The sequence below is a fragment of the Nomia melanderi genome, chromosome 1 (assembly GCF_051020985.1).
Source record: "Nomia melanderi isolate GNS246 chromosome 1, iyNomMela1, whole genome shotgun sequence".
In the NCBI taxonomy this organism is placed as follows: Eukaryota; Metazoa; Arthropoda; class Insecta; order Hymenoptera; family Halictidae; genus Nomia; species Nomia melanderi.
Window position 1 is genome coordinate 34,066,532 of NC_134999.1, and position 12,242 is coordinate 34,078,773.

Sequence of the window (12,242 nt, forward strand, 5' to 3'; positions counted from 1 at the left end):
GAACCGTTTGTCTTCTTTCTCCTTCGATCCTCGGTCGTCCGGGTTCGCCGCGTGAAGTTTCACAGTTTCGTTTGTTTTTTCTCTTTTTTATTAATTCATTGAGAACAAGTGTATGGACATCTTACTAGTATCTAATAAATAAATAATCGTAACTGTTTAACCGCGTAAAAAAAGGGGAGCCGGGAACGGGTTCGATGACATCGGCGCGATTGATTGGCATCGAATCGTCCCCGAACGATAAGTAAAAAAATCGTCGATTCTTGTCGTCTATTCCGGAAGGAGACCTTCTTCTTCTTCTACTTCTTCTTCTTCTTCTTCTTCTTCTTCCTCATCCTTCTCGAATAATAAAAAAAGTGAACGATTCCGACAAGTTTGCGTGTTCCTTTTTACGGGAATCGAGAAGAGGAGAACGGCGAAAGGAATAGTGATCGTGTGGTCATGGCGATTACATCCTCGTACACCTTCCGATCTGTTCAGAATCTGTTCGGCGTCGCGCGGCTTTCGAGGAAAAACCAGCGGGGAACTGTTCCGAGTATAAATTACTTGTTCAGCTCAAATCGAGGCTTTCAATGCGGAATATACAATGAAAATACACGAAGGGAGGCAACTCGGGCGAACGGGGTTTACGAAACTCGGGAACGAAACGAGAATAAAATCGAGCGCTGCTGGCCGATTCACGATATCTGTAGATCACGCGGATTACTTCGCTTCTCCCAGCCACGCATTCTCTCACGCTTATGTACAATCGCTCGCGGCGCACGCTCGCTACAAAGAAAACTAAACAGAAGCCGATCGCTGTCCGCTCGACCGTGACAAAGCTTTCATCGTCGTGAGATGGGCGACGCGTTCACTCGGATAAAACAAATTCAAAGTTAAAAGAAAAAAGGAAGGACGTCGCATCGTTTACTCTAAGCAAAGACTAAGTCACTCAATAAATAATCACGTGAGAAATCTACCGCCAACGAAATTCTCGCCCATCTCCTGTCGCGAATTAGGTTCGCCGTCGCAGCGCGTAACGAGAGGACGCTAATACGCTTCGTCGCGAAACCTTCACAGGATTGAAAATCAGAATAAAGAACTACTCCTTGCTCCCAGATGAATGAGTCAGGCCGAGACAAAGAAAGAAAGCCCACTGAAGCGGCCAGAATCCGTCATTCTCGTTCATCGACGCCGCTCGTCTCGCGTCGCATCGAATGGCCGACTCTGTGTGTATGTGTGTATGTCAGTCGATTTATGTACACGCGTATAAATTAATCAAGGCACCGAGGGAATCAACAGTCAATAAATAACGCGGGCCGCCGGAACACGACGCCGCGAGGACTCTTCGAAACGCGCACGGGAACACGGCAGAGTTCGGCAGAATGTAATTCGATCATTTCGAATAGATTAACCGGCCAGATTACAAGTTAGAATCCTCTAATCCTCAATCGACGCTAGTCTAAACTTGAAATTCGCTACCGTGAACATCGACCGACAGTTACGAATCGCTTGCAGTTGAATAAGATGTTGCACATGAATAACGTTAGTCCCGATACTCGACTAGATTACATTTTGCCCAACTCCGGAACACGGACGCGGCCGGCCTCTCCACCGATCACTGATCAGCCGGCACCTGTTATTTGGTTACACGAGCTCTAATCACACCTGCTGACACCTGTCTACCTATTCCTTAAACATAATCGGGTCGAAGGGGAGACGAAACTAACCGCTACACGTCGAGGGCGTACTCCGAGACCGTCTCTCTACGGGAATGTCGACTTGGTCACGCACGATCTAGGACTCCCGAAAGCATCGATACATCGCCCCTCGCGAAAAGTCTCCGGTGAATTCGCCTCGGGGTTCAAACGAGAGAGTAATATTTAGGCGACGCGGGCAATTAAAGTAATAGGAATCTTTCCGTTCCCGATCGCGATCGTTTCGCTGATCGGCTTAGGCGCGCGCCCTATCGCTAACAGTAATTAATGTAGGCTACGCGACGCGACCCGTCGCAGGCCGGACGCTTCGAAAACGCTGACGGAATCTCGAGAGGCGTCGGATCCCGTCGGTCCAGAATTCCGCTCGCGATCGTCGTCGATCAGCTTTCCTCTACGCGATCAATCTACCGTACAAATATATATATAAGTTGCTCTGAATTGTGATTCTGCTGGCGCTGTCTCTCCTCTGCGTCGTTATAAAAAATTTCTATTGACAAGAGGCAGTCTGTCTCCGTGCCGTTTCACCGCGGCGATTTCCCCGTTACCCAACTCGCGGATGGGAACGACGAAACGGAGAAGCTAGACCCGGCATCCCGTTCCAGAGGGCGGAACCAAACATTAAATACCGTACAAAGTCGAACGATAGCGTAAATCGATATAAAAAACGTAACAAGAAGATTAGCACGAAACATCACAGCGTGTGTAATCGAGTGTAGGGAGACGAACGTGTCGTATGTAAACGTGTGTGTGTGTTCTGTGTACGCGTGTCTCTGGGCTAGTGTTTTTGTGTAGAGCTTAATAAGAAAATACGAATAGCCGTTAAGATCGGCTCGAAAATGAACACGGTCCGATCTCGAAGAATCCGTGGGCTCCGTTCGAGAATTCTCTAACCAATCCAATATACATATGTATATAATATATATATATATATATCTATATATAGAACAAAAACACATGGTTCCGATCGCGTTCCGTGGTGTTTCCGCTGTTAGGCAACGAACATGCTCTCGACCCTGTGAAGCGTGTTTGATTGTAGTCGAAGCATTAATATCGGTATTTTCCTTTGCGACTCCGACGCGCGGTTCCCTGTTGCCTTTACGTAACGAGGAAACCTCACGCGTGGGCGTGCACGCGCGTTTCGCAACTCGCGAGCCTCAGCCGGCGATCCCGAGGATCGTCGACGGGCCGTGCACGACGCCACGGAATACCCCCGGGGAACCGCGCGTCGGCTTCCGACGGATCGATTTTAAGCGTTCGCGAAAATGCATCAGAGATTAGAGCGCGTTTTTTTGATTTGATTCAGGACACGCCGCGCTACCGATCATCGGCCGAGAGGTATCCGGCTGGTGGTGTCTTTTTATCGTTACGTGTCCGGGGCAAAGATCTTCACGGTATTCTCGGAATTCTGCGCGTTGGAGCGCATCGCCCGCCTTCGTTCTTCGATCAGCTGCCTGCGCGCCTGCTCTCTCGCCTCTCTCGCCTTCTTGTTCGCCTCGCTGTTCGCTGTCGCTTTCGGCTTGTGGATCGGCGTCACGCGACGCTTCGTCGCGCTGCCGTTCTGCGGCCCGGTGCTCGACGACTTCTTCTCCGGCACGGTCTAGAAATGATTTACAGTTAAATAGGAACCTATGAATCTTCCGAGGATATTCGTCCGTCTTCATACACTCGGTTCTTCTGTCTTCGTTCGCATTCACTCTCGCGAGCACGAAGAGGAACAGTGGATAGGATGAGGGACGATTTTATTGGACAAATGCGAGATACATCGAATTAGTGGTTCGCGGACAAGTTTAATAATTGTACAGAAGCCTCGGGCTTAGGGAGGAGTCGCTTGAAGTGACTTTCAAGAAGATCAGGAGGATACTGAGGAGACCGTACACGTACAAATACAGAGACAACCTACAGAGGGTGCGGTTTAGTTTCACGAACCTTAACGTTTGTTTCAGTTTGTCGGAGAACGCGGTGGGATCTGATTTCGAGTGCGCGTCGAAGTCGCTTAGACCAATGGGATTCGAGTTCTCTAGAGACGCTTTGAACTGCCTTTTCAAAGGAAGGTACTCGTTCAGATTGAAGGGTTCGATATTCTTGCCGGTTTTCTTTGAATAGAGAGGGCGAATCGTGAAGTCCGAGTGCACGTGATGGGAAATGTCGAGAATCACGTTCGCATTCAGTGCGGAGCTCTTTGTGATCAAACCGTAGCTGAACCTCTTTATATTCAGATGATTCCCCAGGCTGGAATTACTCTTCTCCGGGACTCGAGCAATGATCGCGGGATTATTCGATTCGAAAGCCATCAACGCTGATAAGATGTCTTCTACCTCTGGGTTCTTGTTGGTCCACTCAGCAACATTATCCGCGATGTTGCTTATAAGGAGTTGTGACTGATTATTCGCGTCCGTCGCGCATGGTACGAGCGACGTCTGCACGGAGAGATCCTTTATGGAACTAGTGATCTCGTTGATAGTCAAGGTGTCGCATATGTTGAAGCAATAAAGGTCTTGAGTGTCTAATTTCAGCGATTGCCTGGAGATATCTTCCTCGGAGAGAGACGGCTTGGTCCCGCGAGAAACGAGTTTCTTCAGCGGCTCGTCTTCGCAACCTCTGATTATCCTCTTCCTCTTTTTATCGTACACCTTCATTCGCTCCAGTTTTTCCGATCTATCCACGGCCGAACATGAGATCGCGTGACTCTGGCCGTTGTACACTTGCCGCAATTGTCGCAGAGTCTCATGGTTCAGCGGGATGAAGGGCTTCGAGTCGCTGAGCTTCCAAGCTATGCTCTCAGAAACATCGGAATCTTCTGCTCTTTGTTCTACCGCTTTCGGTGGATCCTTTTGTTCCTGTTCTTCGTTTCTTACTGCTTCTATTGTCTTCTGCTCAACTTTTTTCGGAGGATCTTTCACTTTTTGTTCGGCTATCTTTAGCGGGTCCCTTGATTTTTGTTCAATCTTCTTCGGGAGATCCTTTGTTGTCTGTTCAACTTTTTTCAGAGGATCTTTCACTTTTTGTTCAGCTATCTTTAGCGGGTCCCGTGATTTTTGTTCAATCTTCTTTGGTAAATCCTTTGTTGTCTGTTCAACCTTTTTCGATGAATCTTTCACTTCCTCTTCGACCTTTTTCGACACATCTTTCACTTGCTCTTCGACCTTTTTCGACAGAATCTTCCCTTGATTCTTCCTCTTCTTGGTCTCTGACCCCATGAAGCTACAATACTCTTGAACCGAATTCGATCTCCCGCGACACTTGAATTTATTGTTCAGAGAATCTATGTTCGACCAGACTTCACTCACGATGGAGAGATTGCGCATGCGAGTATCATTTTCCACAGTTTTCGAGGCGTTTCTGTTACGATTGTCTCTAGTGTTAAGAATCTGGGGCTTTCTTGGCTTAATAGACGAAGGTTTCTCGATAGTTCTAGGTACCGATGAAGGTACTTTCTTTTTTGAATTATCCGGCAACTTAGTTTCGCGTTTCACGGACGTACCGAACTTCGTTTCATGGTTTAATAAACCTCCTTTGCACGATTTCGTCGACTGCGTAGTGCTCTCTGTGAACGTAGCACTGCGACTAAGCTTTTTAATGCTTTGTACTTGTTTGACATTAGTTTGTACGACTGGTGGTGTTAATGAACGATATTTACCAGACGGATTGGCACTTTGCACAGGAAGAACAGACTTTTTATGCGATTGTTTTTCAAGACAAGCTGTTCTGGGACTTCGAGGTTTAAACTGATCGTTAGTAGATGATTTTACTGGGTGATGTTTAGGGTGTCTGTTCGAAGGGGTACGCGATCTTGTCCTCCTACGATCCTTCATTATTGCTTCTCGATTCAAAGCTCTCCCGATAGGACTAGAAGACTTAGCTTTCAATCGAACATTCACACTTTTTCTATCGATTGGCAAATTGTCGTCATTGGGAGGCATTAAATCATAAAAATACGCTTTGTTATACTTCTCATCCTTCACAGCTTCATCCGGAACATTAGCCTCCACTGGCTGTGGTTCTCTATCCAAAAATTTAATTGGAATTTCTTTCGTTAGATCAGACTGATCAGACTCACTTATATCCTTTCTAAATAGAACCTCGAATTTTGAAAACTCTTTTTCCAGAGACTGCTCGAGGACATCTTTCCTAAAGAAGCTTTCAGGGGAAAGTAAACTGTACGATCTGCGATGCGGATCGTAGAACGGAAATTGTTGCACGTTCACGTAATTAACGATGTACTCTGCATCTCTTCCCGGCAGTTCGGTTTCAATTTCCCTTTCGAAGGAATATGGCTGATAACCCCCGCAATCTGCCCCGCGAAATCTAAAGTCTAAATTTTGCGAATCGGTTAGGATTCCGAACGCATCGTCGCACAATTGCATCTCGAAGGGACATTTTTCCGATGCACCAAACGGGTTCTCATTCGAACGGATAGTTTCTCTCGGCCTGTTGATTCTTGCGTCATCGAATCGAACGTGTTTATCGGGAACGACTTGCGGAGGTGGGTCAGGATATTTATTAGACTTCATTTGATTAGGATTCTTCTTCGGATAAGATTTTCCTTTGGAATGTTTCCGTGGGATATCATTCAAGCATGTCGGGAGGGGGTTAACAGAAACAAAACATACCTCCTGCCACTGGGAATTTCGTAATTTCTCGATCTGATCGAAAAGATCGTTTACTTGAACCACCTGCAGCATCACCATGTCCCAGAAACCGGCTAAATCCTCGTTCGTCGTCGGGAACTCTTCGCCGGGCACTTGATTCTATAACAAAGAGACGAGCACACGGAAATATAATTACGGTGTCTCGCATCGATTAACATGTGAATTTGAAATAAACAGAAATGTTAAAGTTAAACTGCAATATCAAATACACGTCCACTAAAATAACTGTTATGCCTCGTTGCATTGTGTCGCACACTTACAATGTTCTTCTGGCACAGGCCCTCGAACTGTTGCATCTTCTGCGACGCGAGCAACCTGGCCTTGCCAGCGGCTGAGCGTAGCTTACCGGCTGCCTCCTCCGGAAGTGCAACAGTATCGCCGCTGACCAGCTCCGCTTCCGCTGACGCAGCTAACGAGAGAAGCCTGTCCGTCTCTTGTTTCAGCAACTGAAACCGTTTTCAAAGGACCGTCAACCAATCGATCCCCATATCCTGCCGCTGGTACCGTACCTTCATGAAGTAGTGTCCATCCTTCTCTTCCGCTTTCTCAGCCTCTTGAGCCTGCTTCGCCACGTTCGTCGAGCTGGCGCTCGGTTCCAGTACAGGTAAGACTACCTTGGGTGCAGCTGGCTGCTGGTCAGGAATGCTCGCTACACTAGAACTTAATTTCTGAGGCTTGCTCTCCGCGATACTGCCATCCAACTTCGACGGCGTCTGGGTTTTTGGTTTCTGCTCCGCCTTCCTCGACACTGGAGTTACCCTGGAATCATCATCGAGAGAATAGAGACCTTATACTCACCCGACGAACTATGTTCAATTGTCCAAGATAACTTTACCTCTGCAAGGGCTTCAAAATCTGCTCCGAGCCGTCCGTGGGTCTTCTAGGGCTGACCACCGGAAGCTGAGCACGGAATTCCGGTCTCAAGTGTCTCAAGACCGGAAGATTCTTCAATGATTCCTCGGTGTTCGCGTTGTCCGCTGACACGTCGTTGTTGTTACTCGACTTACTGAAACTGCTTTCGCTCGCGTTCAGTCTGCTGGTGCTGCGCTTGAAGAAGAAGCCCTGGGCTAAGGCCCCGGGCCCGTAGAGCCGTTCCACTCGCTGTTGAATGAAAGACTTCTCGCTGCTCGACGAGGTATTCAGCACCTGACTGTCCACGTCCACCGAGGACCCGTTCAGTATACTCGTTTCGCTGAACGAGGCGCTCGAAACTACAAAAAAAAGTCGTGGATTCTCGAAACCGAGTCCAACAGCTAGACCAGCTTAGACACTTACTGTTCGCGGTGGTTTGCTTCGGAGACGATCCCGAGAAATGCGAGGGGAACGATTTGTTCTGCTGGCTGCAGGACATTATCTGCGACACGCCCGGACTGCGTTTCGCGGGGGTGTTCGGTCGAATTGGACTGAGATCGCCGAACGTCGAGTGCAACACGCCTTTATCCACCTCCGAGTAACCCTGGCATATGCTGATGGAGCTCCGAGACTCCCTGTACGCCTCCACTTTGCACTCCTCTTTCAGACCGTTCGAGAAACCGTTCTGCCTATCCATCGCTAGGGGCGAAATCGACTGACTCTTGGGCGGATAAGGGTGCCCTGGCACGTTGAGATTTTCGTTTGATCTAGAAGGGTTTAAGCCTTTGATCTTTTCTGTTGCGGCTCTTCGGACTTTGTAAGTAACGCTTTAAAAACTGTTTGGAATTGAACTGCAGGGTTTCTGTATTTACTGCGCACTGGATGTTTGAGATTCTAACAGTCTCTTTAATGTTGGAAATAAAATGTAACGAAGCTTAGATTTTAGAGTGTAATACCGCACGCTCCGAGCTCCTCGGACAACGTTGGGACGAAGATTAAGACACTCGATGACGGAAGATAAAGACGACCTTTACCTGAAACCCGCCGGGCTGGTATCCCTCGTGATCAGCCTGGTCCCAGGACTGCTGTCCCTCGATCGAAACCCGTCCCTCAGCTTGCTATCGTACCGATTGATCCCCGAATAACCGCTGATGCTGCAGGCCAGGCCCAAGTAGCTCGGTTTCTTCACTGTCAGCTGTTCCGGCTCTGGGCTGCTTCGATGACCATTGCTGACGTTCAATTTCTCATCGGGCGTCAGGTGCGATTTCTGCAGCGTCTCGCTGCTACCGTTCGCCAGATTATCGGACGAGGGAACCGAGTCACCGTTGCAGGAGAGGTTCAAACTGTGCAAGGTCTTCTTGGACACGGAGTCTATGGTGTTCTCTGCAAAGGAAAATCCTCGATTGGTCTCGGACAATGGGGCTCCGACGATCGACGACGCTTATTCTTTATCCTGTAAACTCTCCGGATTCGATTCTCCACACCTGGACCCTCGAATGTTTGGAAATTTGCTCGACAGCACGCAACGATGACTGCGACCTTCGCGGCACTTACACTTCTCGCATTCACGGACTCTTCAACGGCGCGCTCCTCTGGCCGAGTGACCCGGATTCCGGGACGAAATGGCCTCGTTCGCCGAAAATCCCATGGAAACACCGTACAGAGGAACGGCGAACGGCGGTGTCTCGCGGCGAAAAATCGAGAGTGTTACGGCCGGGAGAAGCGGCGGAGTAGATCGAAACGTGCCCGTGCGAAACGCGACACAGGAATAACCCTGGAATGGCAAGAGGCCGGCCGTGTCGCGTCGCGAAAGAGACAAACGCGTCTCCTCGTCTTCTTGGCACCGGCGATAGAAAAGAAACTCTCTGCCCCCTGCACTTGCTGCGCTCGCTCGCGATCTAAATTCGATCGTCACCGCGGCGCCGCGGAAAAAGGAACGGTCCACGCGGCAGGACGGTGGAGGGATCCCGCGACCTTGGACCGTCCAAGATCGAGAGCCTGGTGAACGCGGCCTCCGCCGGGTCAAGTGCAAGGTCAGCCGATGACGACCACCGGAAATATCAAATGATCGCTCTCGAAACACCGATTCCTGATGCTCCTTTTGGGCCGCCTGCCGTTTTCTTCGTTACGCTGCCTCGAGGCAGGAAACGTTGCAGCTCCTTGTGTATTAAAATACAAACTACCGACATCCTTCTTCTCTTCTCATTGCCGAGTCTTTCAGGCACAAGCTTTATCGTCTCGATACCTGGTATACAATTTCATCTAGTACCACGACACTGTCGTTCATAAATTCCATAGCTCTTTTGGAAAACGATCAAAACAATTTCCGAGAGGATAAAGCTTGTCGCTCGAAAGCTTCAAGTCCCTGAATTACTTTCTAATTGGTCGGTCCTAGAGTGTAATGCCTGGAAAACGCTAGACATCGATGAATAGCCAACCTGATCGGTCGGACGCAGACTGGTCGACGTCCAGGCTGCAGCTGCCGATGCTCTCCTGGCTAGTCATGTTAGGATGATGGCTGGTGACGATGCCGTCGATGATTTTCGGGTCCGGATCGAGGCGGCGGTAATTAAGAGGTTGCACCGCGAGGGACAGCGGCCTCGTGCGGCGATTCGACCTGATGCCGCCGGCGCCTGGGACCGACGGCGTCAGCGTCGCGGCGCAAGAGTCGCCGACGTCCTCCAAGCCCGCTACCTCGCCGCCACCGCGCGTTTGCCCGCTGGCTCGCCGACGATCCTCCTCACCGCGGTCCTCGTGCACACTGTTGATGTTCGTTTCTTTTGTTCCGCGTCTTTTGCTCTCTTCGTTTCTCTAACTTTCACCTCCCTGATCCGTTCCCGTGACAAAAACGATGGACCCCGTCTCGGCAACGAGACGTCCATCATCCTTGACACCCGCGCCGAGGATCCCTTTCCGTAACATTCACGGCGCTCTCGAGTTTCACAGGCGAGCGTAACGACACGCCGATCGTTTGTCTCCTCGATCGAGACAAACGATCGACGATACGCGAACCGGGGCTCGACTCGCGAGGGAAAGCGGAACGAATCAACGCGGAGCCCGAGACAGGTACCGGCGGGTTTTGTTTCTCCTCGGCGACAGAAACTCGCGATGAATTAATTTCTTGCGATCCGACTCGAGAGCATCGCGGACATTAATTGGAAGCCAGCGCTGTGTTCAGGCCCGGTCGATATTACCGCGTCTACTTTCACGTTACTTTGTAATGATCCCCCGTTGCGCTCTTGATAAAAGTTCAGACGAGAAACCCGTTTTTCATACCGATTAGCACTTTTAAAAGAAACCTCGCTCGTTTCGCTCGAATCGAATGAACGTAACCCAGTGGAAAATCGTGCGAAACACCTCGCGTATCCCTCGTAGAAACTCGCCCCGAGGCTGTGAACCCACGAGAGCTTAACCGCGGCACGAGCGACCGGCACGATGACTGCGCAAACACTTGTTTCACCGCGAATCGCGGAACAAAAGCGGCTCGCGGGCTTGAAAAGCGTGCAACCGTTGATCTATCCCTTCCTCCGAGGGTCTAATTTTACGATCGCAGCGCGGATCAGTCGGACGTAATAAATTCGCCGGTCTGTTATTGTACAGCGCGAGCTTCCATGTTCTCCATCTTCTTCGCGGAAGTGTTGCAGGGCCTCGACGTGGCTGCGAGCGGCGGCGATAACGAGATTGCTCGAGTCATTTACGAGACCCGGGTTCCCGAAGGGAACGCTTCACGTGCCGCTGCTCGCAGTCGATTTCTAATTGCCTGCCCCCTGATCACTTCGAACAATTGTTGCGTGTTTGAACTGATCGTGGGAGCGGGCTCGCGGCAGGTTCGAGTCGGCTGCGCGCGATCATAAGGCAGCGTGCAAGCCGGTGCATCGGTCCAGTGCAGCTCACTCTCTTCCTCAACAATCTAATCGCATGCATTATGGGGACGTGAGGTGATTTCGTGCGCCGTAAGGAATCGGTATTGTCGTCGAGCTGATCGATCAAAACCTATCCCATCCGAGAAGTATTAATCGTTCACAATCACAGTCGGACAATTTACAATTTTCCACGAACGGTGTGTTAGTACGGCTGTCCGAGTGCTCGGGCAATTATTTGGATTCCAGCGAGAGCTCCTCGAGCACTCGGAGAGCTACAGTTTGTTACACGAGCCACGCAGTGATTATTTTACTTGCAGTTTCCGATCGTGGCTACCTCTCGATGGAAGTCCCTCGTAAAAATTAATCGTCGACTGCGGAACGAACAAAACGAAGCAGTCATTTTCACATTAATAGGACATTAATGCTGGAATGACCCCTTCGGGCGTCGCTATACGCGCTAAGTTTGTACAATTTTATATATTCCGGTAAAAGAAGGAATACCCCGTATGTGCGTACGACTCGCAGCTCGATAATTAGGACTTCCCGCGAGCGGTAGCGCCATTCCAATTAGATTGTTAATTACACACTTCGTATCGTACAATCACACGTTCCGAACGTACAGTTTTTCCGTGCCAATTTTGAGATTTTCACAGTGTTCGTCTTGCAAGGTTCAATTAATCCGCGATGCAAGGTGCAGTCTGGTGCTGATTCCTCCGTTTCGCGGGTGTTACGGATGAAATAATGGGCGTTGCGTGCAACCAAGCTGGTGGTATGAGAAGAGAGTGCAAGGTGATCGGAATCATGCTAGATCGCGATCGCGCCGACGATCGGCGTGAACGCACACGCGTGGGAATGTATGACGCGAGGGACCTCTGGAAAATGTCAGCGCGAGTGGCCCGATGGTTGCGTGTCCGCGGGATCGCGATATTGTGGTCAAATGTTATCGCAGCGCTCCTGAGTACCAATTGAACGTCATTAACTGGGCGTTTAATGACGAGCCGCGCTGGAAACCGTCGCGGGGGAAAATAGATACCCTCTCGAGGACCAGTGAAATCATTCGCGATACAAACAGCACGTTGCATCCACGAGAATACGCAGATTTCATGGTAAATTAATTGCGAAACGACAGAGGAATAAATCGATCGGAAACACGTGCACGGGGCAGCTGTGAAATTTACGATCGA

At 49.8% G+C, this 12,242-nt stretch overlaps 1 protein-coding gene across 7 annotated transcripts in view; it reads right to left on the reverse strand.

Annotated features, from left to right (window-relative positions):
* Positions 1 to 86: 86 nt before the first annotated feature.
* LOC116430282 (uncharacterized) overlaps positions 87 to 12,242 on the reverse strand; it is a 40,103-nt gene continuing 27,947 nt past the window's right edge. For 6 of the 7 annotated variants that reach the window (XM_076368413.1, XM_031984189.2, XM_031984188.2 and 3 more), the window contains exons 7-14: positions 9,634 to 9,956; positions 8,230 to 8,578; positions 7,619 to 7,962; positions 7,179 to 7,554; positions 6,853 to 7,102; positions 6,604 to 6,789; positions 6,305 to 6,442; positions 87 to 3,291 (exon numbers count right to left, since the gene is read on the reverse strand). In XM_076368413.1, the coding sequence (XP_076224528.1) occupies positions 3,058 to 3,291; positions 6,305 to 6,442; positions 6,604 to 6,789; positions 6,853 to 7,102; positions 7,179 to 7,554; positions 7,619 to 7,962; positions 8,230 to 8,578; positions 9,634 to 9,956 (2,200 nt within the window). In that variant the 3' untranslated portion in view covers positions 87 to 3,057. The remainder of the gene's footprint in view (positions 3,292 to 6,304; positions 6,443 to 6,603; positions 6,790 to 6,852; positions 7,103 to 7,178; positions 7,555 to 7,618; positions 7,963 to 8,229; positions 8,579 to 9,633; positions 9,957 to 12,242) is intronic. The other variant, XM_031984195.2, reaches the window with a different exon arrangement.